The 17,288-nt window shown below is 38.4% G+C and overlaps 2 protein-coding genes across 2 annotated transcripts; both read left to right on the top strand.

The window, feature by feature from the left end:
- On the top strand, positions 9,183–10,031 carry LOC107607595. Its single transcript, XM_016309530.1, has 2 exons — positions 9,183–9,597; positions 9,736–10,031. Exons 1-2 carry the CDS (start codon positions 9,183–9,185, stop codon positions 10,029–10,031), a joined length of 711 nt encoding a protein of 236 aa, XP_016165016.1.
- LOC107607604 lies at positions 12,735–13,115 on the top strand. Its single transcript, XM_016309539.1, has one exon. It carries the CDS (start codon positions 12,735–12,737, stop codon positions 13,113–13,115), a length of 381 nt encoding a protein of 126 aa, XP_016165025.1.

Here is a 17,288-nt window from a genome sequence, read left to right as displayed (position 1 = left end):
CCAGAGGCCTCATAGCATGTGGATCTCATCAAAACTCAGCCCAAACACTCACCAAGTGGGCCCAAGAAATGGATTTTAGCACTAAAAAGACTATTTTACCGTTACTAGTCATTTGTTTAGTTTTTAAGGGATTTTATTTATGTAATTCGGACAACTTTTCATCACTTTTACCATCCGTATGAGTTTCTAAACCTCCTAGGTTGAGGGGAGGAGGCCTGCTGAGTTCTATGAATTAATAAAAGTATTACTGTTTCTTCTTTTATCTGTGTTTGATTTATCTCTAAGATGTATATCCGATCTTCATCATGGTGAATAGGATGATCTAACCAATTAGCTCTGTTCATCACATTAAGACCAACGTGCCTGACAAACACCCGCGTCTACTTGGGTTCATGTGAATACGTGACTGGAAAGCACGAGCCAATAGCTATATTTATACATCTCTCAGACGGCTAAACCATGACTTCATTGGGGACTTCTCAAGACACCAGTTTAGCCAATTTTTGGGGAGATTAGGGTCTCTGTGGTATAGGCTAGAATCCTAAGAAGCAGCATCCTCTGATCCGGAAGATTCGACCTTGTCTGTGGCATTTTGAGTATGATCGCCAACAGAATGGACTGCTATGCTTCCACTCTAATCTTTCTCACCTTTTGAGGAGGAAAGAACTTAGCCAGAAAAGCATTTATAATCTTTTTCCAAGAGTCAAGACTCTCTCTAGGCTGTGTATCCAACCGGAGCTTAGCTCTGTCTCTTAAAGTAAAGGAAAAGAGCATTAGCTTGTAGACTTCAGGATTAACTCTATTAGTCTTTATAGTATCACAGATCTATAAGAATTCTGCTAAGAACTGATGAGGATCTTCCAGTAGAAGTCCATGAAATTTGCAGTTCTGCTGCAGAAGGGAGACTAACTGAGGCTTAAGCTCAAAATTGTTAGCTCCAATGGCAGGTACAACAATGCTTCTGCCATAAAAGTCAGAGGTAGGCATGGTGAAGTCACTAAGGACCTTTCTAGGCTCCTCTTGTAGTTCGGCCATATCCTCTGTTTCTTGCTTAAAACTTTCTGAAAGGTCTCTTCCGAAGTGTTGTGCTTTAGCTAGTTGTAAATGCCTCCTTAGAGTCTTCTCAGGTTCAGGATCAAGAATCAAGAGGGGTTCTTTATCCCTATTCCTGGTCATAAACAAGAAGAAAAGAAAAAAGAAGAGAGACTATGCCAATAGACAAGAAGCTCCTCCTTAAAATCAGAAGCAGAGAAAGAAGAAGAAGATAACTAAAAAAATAAAAATAAAAATAAATAAAATAAGTAAAGCAAAAATACCTTGGATATAGTAAATAAGAGAAGATAAAGAAAGGAAATCACAAGAAAGCTTTATGTGCCAATTGGCAAGAAGCTCCAAGTGAGATGTGAAGAAGAAAGGAAAGAAGATAAAGAAGTTGAGGTAGACCAAGGGAAGGAAGTAGAGTTAGAATAATATAGATGTGAGATAAAGAGCAGTATAAATAGAAAGTGTAAATAACAATTAAATTTATTTTTGTTTTTATTTAATTAATTAATTAAATTAAGTTTTCAAAAATTATGTTAATAATTTAAAAAGAATTTAAATTTTAAATGTAAATTTCGAAAAATAGAAGAAAGAGAAAAAAGATGAATTTTTGAAAATTAAGAGAGATGAGAGTTAGTTAGGTAGTTTTGAAAAAAGAAGAGAGAGAAGAAGGAGAGATATTTTCAAAAATTAAGAATAGAACAGAATGCAAAGGAACATGCAGGACTCAAACCAAGAACAACTATTCACAAGAAAATAGACACAAGGACTCAAACAGAATGCATAGGATGCCAAAAATAAACTATATGAAAAAGGTTTTTGAAAAGTTTTAAAATTTTTTGTAATTGAAAAGCATGAACATGCAGGACTCAAACCAAGAACAAGAATCAAACAAAGAAAAGAAAAATATTTTTGAAAATTTTTTTGAAATTTTCAAAAATTTAGAGAAGAAGAAAATAAAAATAAAGGACTCAATTAAAATAATATAAAATAAATTTACCTGATCTAAGGAGCAAAACAATCCCGCATTTTGTCCAAACTCAACAATCCCCGGTAACAGCGCCAAAACTTGCTGCGCATATGCAAACCCCGCACTTCCGTACAGTAGTACCAGCAAGTGCACTGGGTCATCCAAGTAATACATGAGCGAGTAAGGGTCGATCCCACGAGGATTGTGGCTTGAAGCAAGCAATGGTTGTCTGTAGTTCTTAGTCAGGCAGAATCAAAAGAAGTTAACTAATAGGAATTATATGCTGGGAATAGAGTTGAGAGTCGGAGTTGCTTTGTCTTTCTGAAGTAACTCTGGTACTACTGTCTTCTTTGCTTGTGAATGATCTTCTTCTATGGCAGGCTGTAAGTGATCAAAGCCATTGCCTGTGGTCATTGATCTCTTCTGATACAGGTTGAACACTGCCATGGCCATTGGTCGTGGTTACTCAATCTGACGAAGGGTGAAGTGCATAGCAGTCCATTCTCTTGGCGATCCTACTCAAGACGCCATAGAAAAGGTCGAATTTTCAAGATCAGAGAACACTGCTTCGTTGGATTCTAGCCTATACCACGGAGACCCTAATCTTCCCAGAGATCGGTTGAACTGGTGTCTCGAGAAGTCCCCAACGAAATCGAGGATTAATCGTCTGAGAGATGTATAAACATATCTGTTGGCTCGTGCTTTTCTTCCAGGTACTCACACGAACCCAAGTAGACGTGGATGTTTGTTAGGCACGTTCGTCTTAATGTGATGAACAGAGCTAATTTGTCAGATCATCATGCTCACCACGATGAAGATTGGAATATACATCTTAGAGATAGATCAAACACGGATCGAAGAAGAAACAATAGTATTTTTATTAGTTCATGGGACTAAGCAGGGCTCCTCCCCTCAACCTAGGAGGTTTAGAAACTCATACTGAAAGTAAAAACAAAGTAAAAATGAAAATAGGGCTAAATGGTGTACGATGCTTTTAAGTGTCTCCGAAAATCGTGTAAAATACACTTTAAATACTAAACAAATGACTAGTAAGGGTAAAGCAGTCTATTTAGTGCTAAAATCCACTTCTTGGGCCCACTTGGTCAGTGTTTAGGATGAGCTTTGTTGAGATCCACGTGCTATGAGGTCTCTTGGGCGTGGAACGCCAGCTTGGGGGTCCTCTTTGGGCTTTTGGACCTGGGCTCTACTCTTTGGGTGCTGGACGCCTGGAAGGGGGCAGGAAGCTGGCGTTAAATGCCAGTTTTGGGCCTTCTAATCCGAAGCAAAGTATAGACTATTATATATTTCTGGAAAGCTCTGGAAGTCAGATTTCCACAACCGTTGAGAACGCTCTATTTAGACTTCTGTAGCTCCAGAAAAGCTCTTCCTCTACCAAGTGCAAGGAGGTCAGATTTGGACAGCATATGCAGTGCTTTCTCTGTCTCTGAATCAGACTTCTGCTCCAACTCCTCAATTTTAGCCAGAAAATACCTGAAATTGCCCAAAAATACAAAAACTCATAGTAGAATCAAAAAATGTGAATTTGACGCTAAAACCTATAAAAGCTTAATAAAAACTACTAAAAATTATATGAAAGTGATGCCAAAAAACGTATAAAATATCCGCTCATCAGCGCACCAAGTTTTTGGCGCCGTTGCTGGGGATTGTTCGAGTTTGGACAAACTGAAGGATTGTCTTGCTCCCTAGATCAGGAAATTTTAATTTTCTTTTCTTTATCATTCCTATTTGAGTCTTTTAATTTTTGTTTTCTTCTTTAAATCTTCGAAAATTTTAAAACCCTTATTTAAAATATTTGTCTTTTCTCTGTTCTTTATTTGTGTTCTTGGTTTAAGTCTTTGTGTCCTTGACTTTTTGCAAGAGTATAAATTTCTTTTTTTGATTTGAGTCTTTTATTTTTATTTTCTTTTCCTCTTATTTTTCAGAAAAATTTAAAAATCTTTCAAAAATATTTTTCTTTTCTTAGTTTATTTTTTGTTCTTGAATTGAGTCTTATATATTCTTATTTTTCAATTCCAAAACTTTTAAAACTTTACCACAAACCTTTATCTTCTTTGTCACTTTCTTCTTTTGTTTGAGTCTTTTTATTTTGTTCTAGGTGTTATTTTCGTGTTCTTTGAGTCTTGATTTCTAAAAAATTTTTAAAAATAGTTTCTTTGTTTAAATCTTGTTTCAAATCTTTAAGTTGGGTGTTATCTTGTTATTTTTCTTTTAATTTTCAAAAATTTGCTTTTGGTTTTCTAAAAATTTTAAGTTTTGTGTTCTTTACATGTTCTTGTGTTCTTTGAGTTTCTTGAGTCTTGTTCTTTGTGTTCTTATTAGTATTCAAAGTGTTCTTGAGTCTTCCTTGTGTTTGATCTTAAAATTTTTAAGTTTGGTGTCCCTTACTTTTTCCCTCCAAAAATGTTGGAAAATAAGGGTTGCTAGATCTAAAACTTTTAAGTCTTGTGTCTTTTACTTGTTCTTCTCTTTCATCATTAAATTCAAAAATAAAAAAAAATATTTTTTTATTTTTATCCTAACCATATTTTCGAAATTTTTAAGTTAAAAGTTTAAATTTTTATTTTTAAATTTTTATCTTATCTTATCTTTGGTTTTAATTTTCAAAAATCAAATCTTTTCCAAATTAAAAATCTTATTTTTTTCAAAAATCATATCTTTTTCAAGGTTCTTATCTTATCTTATTTCAAAATTTAAATTTCAACTTTCAAAATTCAAAAATTTAAAATTAAAATTTCAAAATCTAAAATTTAAATTCCAAATTTCAAATCTTTTTCAAAATTTAAAATTCAAATTTCAAATTTCAAAATTCAAATTTTCAATTTCAAAATTTCAATTTTCAAATCTCAATATTCAAATTTTAAATTTCAAAATTCAAACTTAATTTTTTTTGAATTTCAAATCATAATGTCAAATCTATTTTTAATTAATTACATATCTTCTCTCTCTTATTTTTCAAAACTTCCTAACTAACTTCTTCTCTCTAGTTTTCGAAAATCCTCTTCTTCTTCTCTCTCTTCTATTTTCAAAATTTAATAATTAAATTTTAAATTCCTTCTAATTAATTAATTTTAATTTTGGTTTAATTAAATAACTAAAGTAAAAAAAATTAATTCTTATTCATCTCTCCTATCCCTATTTCTTCTTCCTTTCTTTCTACCTTTCTTCATTATGAACCCAAGTGGGAATGAAGAGTTCAGGAGAACTCTAGGATTTTATACAAGTCCCACTGCTGACTTCTATAAAAGAAGTATTAGCATACCTCACATTAGAGCTAGTAGCTTTGAAGTGAACACTCAACTCATTACTCTAGTGTAGCAGAACTGCCAGTATTCTAGGCGTCATCAAGAGGAACCTACAGAATTTCTAGCAGATTTCTTAAAGATTGCTAACACAGTACGAAGTGAGGGAGTAGACCAAGATGTCTACAGATTACTGCTTTTTCCTTTTGCTGTAAAGGACCAAGCAAAAAGGTGGCTGGATAACCAACCTAAAGCTAGTTTAAAAACTTGGAAACAATTAGTGGACAAGTTTTTAAACCAATACTTTCTCCCAAGAAAGATGAACCAACTGAGACTGGACATTTGATGATAGAAAATTCTTGCCGGTTTGGAATCAATGAAAACAAGAATCAATTCGTTAGTAGCATAGTCCAAACCAACAGTGAATTCTCACAATCAAATATCAATCCAAAGGATGTCACAATACAAAACAATTATTATAACCGAGAGTATTTAACTCCCGAGTCGTTCTCCTTAGGAGTTGCAATGAAATGTCATATTATTGGGTATGGGGATTTTTGGGATTTTGATGATAAGAGGCAAGAAATTAAAATGAAAATAAATGAAACTAGCATGAAATTAAATGAAAGCAAATAAAAGCAATGAAAAGGTAATTAAAGGCTAAAAAGGACTCTTGGCAAGAAGTGGATAATTAAGGATTTCTATCCTAGTTGTGGACCACAAACATGGTAATTGTGTGTGAATTAATCCCAATTAGTCAACCCTATATCGAGGATAAGTCAAAAGAGCATAATTGATTCCAATCCCTAAGTCCTAGTCAACACTAGTGGGTCACTTAGAGTCAAGGGAAACCAAACCAATTAACAATCCTCACACAATGCGGAATGGACATCCACAACTCAATTTCATCCAATCACCCAATTTTCCAACGAAGAGTGTGAAAAACTAGACAAGGAATGTAAATAACAAGAAAGTAACTTAACATGCAAGAATATAAATGAAAGCAATTAAATGATCATGCAAGGAATTAAAAGTCAAAGCAATAAAAGTCAAAGCAATTAAATGTAAGGAAAGGAAAATTCAAATGCAAGAAACCCCTTGGCATAAATGGGGAGCTAAGGTTACCTATCCTAATCATTGACCATAAACACTTGATGATTATGAAGAGTTAATCCTACTTAGTCAATCTTACATCGAAGATAAGTCAAATAGGCATGGTTAATTTCAATCCATAAGTCTTAAGTCAACACTAATGGGTCACTTAGAGTCAATGAAAACCAAATCAACAAACTACTCTAATGTATCAAAAAGAATGGACATCAATGACTCAAGGGTCACCAAAGTTCTCAATACCAAGCCAAGACTGAAGAAAAACTAAGTAGAAACTAAGCCAAGCATTTTATCAAACACTTGGTGTGCATGAAAGTAAAATAATATTAAATTGCATTAAAAATAAAAGCTAACTACCAAAAGCAAGAAAATTATAACAACAACTAAAGGAAGCATTAAATGAACATAAAATATAAATTACATTAATTGAAATTAAAATTAACAGAGAGTGTTCATAACATAAAAGTGACAAGATAAAGGGAATAACAAGAGAAATAAAGAAGAACAAAGACACAATAACAATAAATGACAAGGAAAAGTAAATGAAAATAAGAATTAAAAGTAGAAATTACAAGAAATTAAACTAAAGAACCCTAATTCTAGAGAGATGGGGGAGCTTCTCTCTCTAGAGAACTACATTAAACATGATAAAAACTAAACCTAATTGCCCCCCTTGCTTCCACTTGAATTGGGTTGAAATAGCTTCAGAAATGAGTTGGGTTGGGTTTTGGAGGCCCAGAATTCGCCCCCAGCGATTTGCAATAAATGAGCTCACGTGACTTGGGTCATGTGTACGCGTGGGTCACGCGTACACGTCGCCTGGCAAAATTCACTTCCACGCGTACGCGTTGCTTGTGCCATACACGAATCGCTGAACTTCCAAACTATATTTCTTCAGAGTTTCTTCTCTTTTGCATGCTCTTTTTCTTACTTCTTCAACCCATACTTGCCTTGGAAACCTGAAATCACTCAACAAACACATCAAGGCATCATATGGAATTAAAGTGGATAAAATTTAGCAATTAAAAGGACTAAAAAGCATGTTTTCACTTTCAGGCACATTTTTGGAAGAAATCATGAAACTATGCTATTTCAATGGATAAGTGCAAGAAAAGTCGATGAAATTCACCCAAATAGAGCAAATAAATACCATGAAATGTGGATTAATCAACATCCAAGGCTTTAAACAAGGAGATGGTGAATCTCTTTATGAAACTATGCTATTTCAATGGGCGTGGCACGCCAAGGCCAGGCGTGTCACGCCAGGGAGATGAAACACAATGGGCATGGCACGCCAGTTATAAAGTCCAGATAAGGGACAATGAGCTTTAGTATAGGCGTGGCATGCCAACAATAAATTCCAGAGAGCATTCTTGAAGGTCCATAAGGGGCGTGGCACGCCAACTCCACCATCTACAATGGGCGTGCCACTTGAGGTCGAAGGCGTATCATGCCAATGCATTTGAGTAGAGGAGCATGGAGGAAGCACCAACAAGGGCGTGCCACTTGAGACTTAAGGCGTGGCACGCCAAGGCCTGAAGAGACTCAACAACATAATGGGCGTGCCACTTGAGATCGAAGGCGTGGCATGCCAATTCATTAGTCCAGAGAAGAAGAATGCAGCTTCTACAAGGGGGCGTGCCACTTGAGATCAAAGGCGTGGCACACCATTACAAGCCTCCATGGAAAAAGCTGAATGGGCGTGCCACTTTGGACTTTAGGCGTGGCACGCCAACATCACTCGCACCAAGGGCGTGGCACTTGGGACCTAGGCATGGCACGCCAGTGTAGTCGACCAGAGAAAAGAATGAAGCCTTTATCAAGGGCGTGGCACGCCAGCTACTGGGCGTGGCATGTCAGTTTAACATTCCATAGAAGACAATAAAAGCCTTACTGAGGGCATGGCACGCCACTGTTGGGCATGGCACGCCAAGTGAATTTTCCAGAGGAGAAGGCTGAGGAATTCACTAAGGGCATTGCATGCCAGAATTGGGCGTGCCATGCTAGTTCAAATTTCCAGAAGATGGAAGAAATGCTTAATTGAGGGCATGGCACGCCAGACCTGGGCGTGCCATGCTAGTTCTAATTTCCAGAAAGGCAGAAGGAGGAAATCACACTGGGCGTGCCACTTGAGCTCGAAGGCGTGGCACGCCAGGCTAGCTGCATGAGAAGGGCGTGCCGTTTGGAAGCCAGGCGTGGCATGCCAAGCCAAGCTGAGGAGCTGAGCGTGGCGCGCCACTCACACGCCACTCACACGCCAGGCACATGATTCATTTTATGAGTTTTCATTTTATTTTGAATTGTAATTTTCTTCTCCTTTTTGTAATTTTTACTTTTTAGTGATAGGAGTAGTATATATACCCCTGAGAGAACTGAAAAGAGGGTTGGCTAGTGGGTTAGAAAGTTGGATTGAGAGTTAGTTTTACTTTCACTTTTACACTTCACTTCATCTTCTTCCATCTATTGTACTTTTCTCTAAGCTATGAGTAGCTAAACTCCCTCTCATTGGGAGAGGGAGCCCTGTTGTACTTGATGCATTAATGATAGTGAATTTATTCTTTTCTTCATCAAGATGTATCATCCTCAGCCCCACAACCATGTAATAACAGCAATAACTTTGTAAGATTGGAGGCTGCTATGTCATAATTGGCAAGGAGTATTGCTACTATTGCAAAGAGATAATTGCAAGCTGAAAAAAAATAGATACAATCCAAGAGGAGGCTAGATCTAACATAAGAAACCAAGGGGCAGCAATTTCAAAACTAGAGTCATAACTAGAGAGCTTGTCTAAACAGATACCAATGCCTACACATACATTTTCTAGTGATACCGTGGCCAACCCAAGAGGGAAATGCAAGGCCATCACACTAAGAAGTTGGAAGGTAGTGGAGGAGACCTCCTCAAACCACAACTTGCAAGAAAAAAAAGCTGTAGATGACTCAGAAACCAAGGAGGAAGAAGAGGCACCTGATCCAGCTCCACCAAAGCAAGTCTTGAAGCCCTATGTACCAAAAGCACCCTACCCACAAAGGTTGAGAAAAGATGGGAAAGACAGCCAGTTTTCTAGATTCTTGGAGATCTTTAAGAAGCTTCAAATTAACATACCTTTTGCTGAAGCATTAGAGAAAATGCCACTCTATGCCAAGTTTCTAAAGGAGCTCATGACAAGGAAGAAAAACTGGGGAGAAATGGAAACTGTGGTGCTCACGGAGGAATGCAATGCCATCATACAAAAGAAGCTTCCCCAAAAGATGAAAGATCCTGGGAGCTTCCAAATCCCCTGCATCATAGGGGATATTAGCATTGAAAAAGCATTATGTGATCTGGGAGCTAGCATCAACCTTATGTCCTTAGCCATGATGAAAAGAATGAGAATTGAAGAGGCCAAACCAACAAGAATAGCACTTCAATTAGCTGATAGAACATTTAAGTTTTCTCATAGGGTGGTGGAGGACTTGTTGGTCAAGGTGGGAGAGTTCATCTTCCCAGCTGATTTTGTAGTACTTGATATGGAGGAAGAGGCTAACACATCAATCATACTAGGAAGACCATTCCTAGCTACAGTTGGAGCCATAATTGATGTGCAAAAGGGAGAGTTAGTCCTGAGATTGCATGAGGAGAAGATGGTATTCATGTCTTCAAAGCAATGAGCTACCCAAAGGAATCCATTGGTGAATGCATGATGGTGGACACAATGGAGAAGATAGTTCAAGGAGTCCTAGAAGAAGATCAATGTGAGAAAGTTATGGAACAAGACCAACAAACAGCATGTGGTGAACTACCACAAGAAATCATAGAAGGCTCAATCATGCTAGACAAGGTAAGCAAGAAGGAAGTGGAAGCACCCAAGTTGGAGTTGAAAACCCTGCTTCCAAGCTTGAAGTATTCCTACTTGGGAAACAATGACACATATCCAATAATCATTAATTCAAGCTTGAGTGAGGAGCAAGAAGAGAAGAGGAGCTTATCAATATGCTGAGACAACACAAGGATGCCATAGGATGGACACTTTCAGATTTAAAGGGGATCAGTCCTTCAATGTGCATGCATAAAATCCTTCTTGAGGAAGGTGCCAAGCCCTTAAGACAGCCACAAAGAATATTAAATCCAACAATGAATGAAGTAGTTCAAAAAGAAGTGTTGAAGTTATGGCAAGCAGGGGTGATCTACCCAATCTCAGACAGCCCTTGGGTGAGCCCAGTGCAAGTAGTCCCCAAGAAGGGAGGAATCACAGTTGTGCCAAAAGAAAGAAATGAGTTGATACCAATAAGAACAGTGACTGGATGGTGCATGTGCATAGATTATAAGAAGCCCAATGAAGCCACAAGGAAGGATCACTTTTCTTTATCCTTCATGGATCAAATGTTAGAGAGGCTTGATGGACAGGAATACTACTATTTCTTGGATGGATACTCAGGCTACAATCAGATTGTAGTAGACCCTAAAGACCAAGAGAATACTTCCTTTACTTGTCCATATGGTGTTTTTGCATATAGACGAATGCCCTTTGGATTGTGCAATGCACCTGCCACATTCCAAAGGTGCATGTTGTCCATTTTTTCTGATATAATTAAAAGGTTTATCGAAGTTTTCATGTATGATTTTTCTGTGTTTGGTGATTCATTTTCCAAGTGCTTACACCATCTTGCCTTGGTGCTAAAGAGATGCCAAGAGACTAACCTAGTTTTGAACTGGGAAAAGTGTCATTTTATGGTCACCGAAGGGGTGGTCCTTGGTCATAAAATCTCTAAAAAAGATATAGAGGTGGACAGAGCCAACGTGGAAGTGATTGAGAAATTACCCCCACCTTGCAATGTCAAAGCAATTAGAAGTTTCTTGGGGCATGCTGGGTTTTATAGAATGTTCATTAGAAACTTTTCAAAGATTGTCAAACCTTTAAGTAACTTACTTGTCTCTAATGTACCATTCATTTTTGATAGAGAATGCATGCAAGCCTTTGATGAGCTTAAAAGCAAGCTCTCCTCTGCACCTATTATAGCACCACCTAGCTAGGATTTACCTTTTGAATTAATGTGTGATGCATCAGATTTTGCTATTGGTGCTGTTTTTGGACAAAGGAGAGACAAGCTAGTGCATGTCATCTATTATGCTAGCAAGGTTCTTAATGAGACTCAAAGGAACTACACCACCACAGAGAAAGAACTTCTTGCTATATTTTTTGCATTTGATAAATTTAGATCTTACCTTATTGGTTCTAAAGTCATTGTTTTTACTGACCATGCAGCTCTTAAGTACTTGCTAACCAAGCAAGAATCCAAGCCTAGACTGATAAGTTGGGTCTTGCTACTCCAAGAGTTTAATATTGAGATTAAGGATAGAAGTGGAGCAGAGAACAAGGTGGCTGACCACCTATCAAGAATCCCGAAAAAGGAAGATGAAGCACACAACCTTGTAGTGAATGAGAGCTTTCCAGATGAGCAGTTGATGATGATCCAAGAAGTCCCCTAGTTTGCGGATATAAGGCTATTGGAGAGCTACCTTCCAACATCAACAAGCATATGAAAAAAAAGCTCATCAATGATGCCAAGCACTACATTTAGGATGAACTTTATCTCTTCAAGAGGTGTGCTGATGGGATTCTAAGAAGATGCATTTCTCATGAGGAAGGACAAGAGATCCTTTGGCATTGCCATGGATCCACATATGGAGGACATTTTAGTGGAGAAATGACTGCAGCCAAGGTGTTACAATGTGGATTCTTTTGGCCTACAATATTCAAAGATGCAAAGGAGTTTGTGACACAGTGCATTGAATGTCAAAGAGCTGGCAACCTACCCAAAAAGAATGAAATGCCACAGAGATTCATCATGGAGTAGGAGTTGTTTGATGTTTGGGGGATCAATTTCATGGGACCATTCCTACCGTCATACTCAAACAACTACATACTGGTGGTTGTGGACTATGTGTCAAAATGGGTAGAGGCCATAGCTACTCCAACAAATGACAACAAAGTGGTGATTAATTTTTTGAGGAAGAATATATTCATACGGTTTGGGGTTCCAAGAGATCTTATAAGTGATGGGGGAACTCATTTTTGCAACAAGCAACTTGAGACACTTCTCCTGAAATATGGTGTCAATCATAAGATAGCAACCCTAAACAACCCACAAACCAATGGTCAAGCTGAAATTTCAAAAAGAGAGCTCAAGAGAATACTTGAGAAGACTGTTGGAAACTCAAGAAAAGATTGATCCAAGAAGCTAGATGATGCACTATGGGCCTATAGAACAGCTTTTAAGACACCCATTGGTATGTCTCCATACCAATTGCTGTTTGAAAAGGCTTGTCATCTACCAGTGGAGCTTGAACATAGAGCATTTTGGGCTCTAAAGATGTTAAACTTTGATAATCAAGCTGCTGGGGAAAGAATATTGCTACAACTCAATGAGTTAGAAGAATTCAGAACTCAAGCCTATGAAAATGCCAAGACTTATAAGGAGAATACAAAGAAATGGCATGATCAAAAGCTAGCAAGAAAAGAGTTTGTAGAAGGTCAAAAAGTGTTGTTGTATAACTCAAGGCTCAAGTTCTTCCTAGGGAAGCTAAAGTCAAGATGGTCTAGACCCTTCACAATCATCAAGGCTTCTCCTTATGGTCATATGAAGCTTATAGAGGACAAAACACAGAGGACTTTCACTGTCAATAGCCACAGACTTAAGCATTACATAGGGGACTCATTAGACGAGCAAAGGGTGAACTATAACCTCAGCTGAAGAGGAAGAATCGTCAAGCTAGTGACGTTAAAGAAGCGCTAGTTGGGAGGCACCCCAACACTAATATCCTTTCAATTTCATTCTTTCTAGAGTAGTTTATATTTAGTCACTTAGGTTGTTTAATTTCAATTTCATTTGATAGTTAATTAGTTGATAGTGTCCTTGATTTAAGTTTCAAAATTTTTTTAGCCAGCTGGAAGTGCAATCTTGCAGCCATTATATGAGGTTTGATTAATTGGGCTGGAAACTAGCTAAACAGCTAAGTTTGGTGAGGCCACTAACCCACTTAATGGTGAATATTATGGTACATTGCTTTGAAATGAGCTTTTGTTGAATTCCAGGTGAAAAGAGCAAAAAAAGAAGAAGGAAGCAAGAAAGAGAAACTGGGCGTGTGAGCTGGGCGTGCCACTTGGTACAAACGCCAAAAATTGTATGGGCGTGGCAAACTAGTTATTAAATCCAGAGATTAAGTCCATGGAGATTTCAATCGGCGTAGCACGCCAAGTCCAGGCGTGGCACGCCAAGGCCAGGCGTGTCACGCCAGAGAAGGAACAATGAGCGTGGCACGCCAGGGAGATGAAGCAATATGGGCATGGTACGCCAAGGCCAGGCGTGGCACGCCAGTTATAAACTCCAGAGAAAAGACACTGAGCTTTAGTATGGGCGTGGCACGCCGACCATAAATTCCAAAGAGCATTCTTAAAGGTCCATAAGGGGCGTGGCACGCTAGGATGGGCGTGGCACGCCAACTCCACCATCTACAATGGGTGTGCCACTTGAGGTCGAAGGCGTGGCATGCCAATGCACTTGAATAGAGGAGCATGGAGGAAGCACCAACAAGGGCGTGGCACTTTAGACTTAAGGCATGGCACGCCAAGTCAGGAGTGGATGGGTGTGCCACTTGGGTTATAGGCGTCGCACGCCAAGGCCTGAAGAGACTCAACACCATATTGGGCATGCCACTTGAGATCGAAGGCGTGGCACGCCAGTTCATTAGTCCAGAGAGGAAGAATGCAGCTTCTACAAGGGAGCGTGCCACTTGAGATCAAAGGCGTGGCACGCCAGCACAAGCCTCCATGGAAAAAGATGAATAGGCGTGCCACTTAAGATCAAAGCCATGGCACACCAGCTACTTGGCATGGCATGTCAGTTTAACATTCCAGAAAAGAGAATAAAAGCCTTACTGAGGGCGTGGCACGCCACTGCTGGGTGATTCACTCGAAAACTGTATCTCAACAATTTCTTACCGGCAAGTGTACCGGATTGTCGTCAAGTAAAAACTCACTGTAGAGTAAGGTCGAATCCCACAAGGATTGGTTAGTTGATCAATATTAATTGGAGAATTGTTCTAGTTGAGCGTAATCAGAATTTAAATTGGGATTGCAGAAAGTAAAATTGGCGGAAAACTTAAATTGCAAGAAAATAAATCACAGAAATTAAATTGCTGGAATTTAAATGACAGAAGCTTAAATTGCAATAAATTAAAGGGGAATGGGGAATTAGCATGAAATTAAAGAACGGAATGTAAAAGAATGGGTAGATCAAAGATAAGGATTCACTGGGTTTTGGGAGATATTAAACTTTCCGGATAAAATCATTTTCATCTCTTCCTCAATCAATGCATTAATTGACATTGCTTGGCAATCTTAGATGATTGGATCCTAATGTCTTGGCTCACCAACCTCTCTAAGCATGAACAATTGCCCAATGTCTTTATTTAATTGCTCATGGGAAGAGTTGAAGTTCGGTCACTGATTATACCGCACAAATTCATAGATCAAAGTATTAGTAGTATTACATGTCACTATATCCATCCAACCCCCAATCTAGTCCAATGTGAGAAAGTAATTCTAGCATGAATTCTTCATCCCTCTCTCAAGGATCCAAAGAATTCCAATTATGGATAGCTTCTTTGTCAAGACAACTATCTAATTGAATTAAGATCGGAAGTTTGTAACAAAAATCAAGAGAAAAGAAAGAGGAAGAAAATGAAAACTACTATTGATCCATTGAATTACAATAGAGCTCCCTAACCCAATGAAGGGGGTTTAGTTGTTCATAGCTCTTAAAATGTAAATTGGAATTGAAAGATACATTTCTTGGAAAATGAAAAATGAACCGAAAAAATAAAAAGTGAAGTAAAAGTCCTTGCAAACTTAAATTCTAAGCTATTTATACACTTTCTTCCATTGATCTTAATCTCTAAATTGTGCTTTTGGCCTTGATGGAATTGGGTTAAAATTTCTCCAATTGGGTTCTCTTGCTGTTGAGAAGAGATCTGTTTGAATTTTAAGTTCTGGTGCTTCAAGTTGGAGTCAACGTTTGATGGCCAAAGTTGACTCAAACGCCTTTCTTAAAAACCAGATAAATTTGCTGTCATTGGCGTTTGACTCAACATTGGAGTGCCAACGTTCTTCTACCCACGTGTACGCGTGCCTTGCGTGTTTGCGCCTATGGGTTCAGAATGCGCATCCACGAGTGTGCGTGCTGTACGCGTGCGCGTGGATACAAAAGTCCCATTTCTAGTTTTTTAAAAACATGTAGAGGAGCGTTGGCTTCAGCGTTGGACTAGCAACGTTCCCTCCACCGTTGGCCAATCCACACATGCGTGTGCTGTACGCGTGCGCGTGGATTCTCAGAAGTTAGGCCCACGCGTACGCGCCATAGATGCGTACGTGTCGTTGTGCGTTTTCGAATTCAGACTTTGGAAATCACCATCGCGCACGTTGGCCATCAGCATTGGAGGTAGCGTTTGGGGTCCAACATTACCCATCCACGTGTACGCGTTAACTACGTGTGCGTGTGGATTGCCAGAATTTCAAATCCACGCGTACGCGTACAGCACGCGTGCGCGTCGCTACAGATTTTCAAATTCTCCAGAAAGCTCATTTATTCAAAACGTTGGGGGTAACATTGGATTGCCAACATTCCCTCCAACGTGGACACCAGCAGAATATGCAGAACCTTGCTCTGCTTCCTTCTCAACGTTTGAGGCAACACTGGTGGTCCAACTTGGCCACCAACGTTGCTACTCCTTTATCTTCTCCATGCTCCTTCTTCAACTTTCTTCTATGCTTTTCTTCACCTATCATCAACCAACACATGCATCAAAGCTTTGCTAAAGTAATGAGAATTCTCATCATTCTTAGCACACAAGTAATTATAGCATAATTCTCATAAAATTGCATCAAATTAACCATGGTTAGATGAATCTAGGTATGCATGAATTTCTACCCCTATTGCTTACTTATAACTCAAGAAAGTGCATAAAACCTATTAAAAACAAAGAAAAAGGCTAGTGAAACTAGCCTAAGATGCCCTGGCATCACAACACCAAACTTAAATCTTGCTTGTCCCCAAGCAAGCACTGAATTATTGAAAAGAAAGAATGAAACAGAAAGTGATGTTCATATCAGCAAGTCATTATTAGTAGTTCATGGGGTTTTATGCAGACAAGGTTGTAGCTCACTTCTTATTAATCCTTAGGAGTAGAATGTCTCCTTTAAGTATCAACTAATATACTGCTATGACCTCTTATTATTCACTCATCCTTGGTAATTGCTTTTCTTTATTTACTTTTTCTGTGAACTTTTCTTTGATTCTAGCAGCTCAGTGTCATGTGTTGTAGCAGCTTCTTAGCTTATTTGTACTCAACACATATTCACTAGAGACACTTAGCTCACAATTCTTCTTAAGACATTGGTGCCCAGCACCTCTTTGGGTTACTAAATGCCTTGTAACTAGGTTGCTCTTGACAGTGGATTTTCGGTTGATAATCCCGGATTAGTTAACCCAAGTTACCAAGTGTTAAAGCACTCCATAGAACCTGATCATCCAAGCAGATCCTAGTACAAAGACACCACAGGCATATGTCCTAAGGTCCAAGCTATTGGGGTCTAGCCTTATTCTTTGCTTTCTTCTGTTTTTGTTGCCATTTTTGGCTTTTCTTTCTTTCCTTCTATTTGTTTTTCTTTCATCCAAGGATTTTTGTTTGCTAAGATTCATAGACAGCATGCTAGTTTACACTAAAAGGGGAACAATCTATCCTTTTATTCATTATAAGTGAGCTGCTACACAATCAAACATATATACCACCACTTACTGTTATTTCACTTCTTACTAAAAAGGAACTCTTCCACTTCTGTTCAAACATTTCTTTTACTTAAATTGAAA

Source organism: Arachis ipaensis, chromosome B01 (genome assembly GCF_000816755.2).
Source record: "Arachis ipaensis cultivar K30076 chromosome B01, Araip1.1, whole genome shotgun sequence".
Lineage (NCBI taxonomy): Eukaryota > Viridiplantae > Streptophyta > Magnoliopsida > Fabales > Fabaceae > Arachis > Arachis ipaensis.
Note: the sequence above shows the minus strand (reverse complement) of the source record. Positions and strands in the feature narration are given on the sequence as shown.

Coding starts and splice junctions, on each gene's coding strand:
- LOC107607604 (XM_016309539.1), top strand. CDS start 12,735: ATGTTAAACTTTGATAATCAAGCTGCTGGGGAAAGAATATTGCTACAA.
- LOC107607595 (XM_016309530.1), top strand. CDS start 9,183: ATGCCTACACATACATTTTCTAGTGATACCGTGGCCAACCCAAGAGGG. Junction 9,598..9,735: donor TGTGGTGCTCACGGAGGAAT/GCAATGCCATCA, acceptor TTATGTCCTTAG/CCATGATGAAAAGAATGAGA.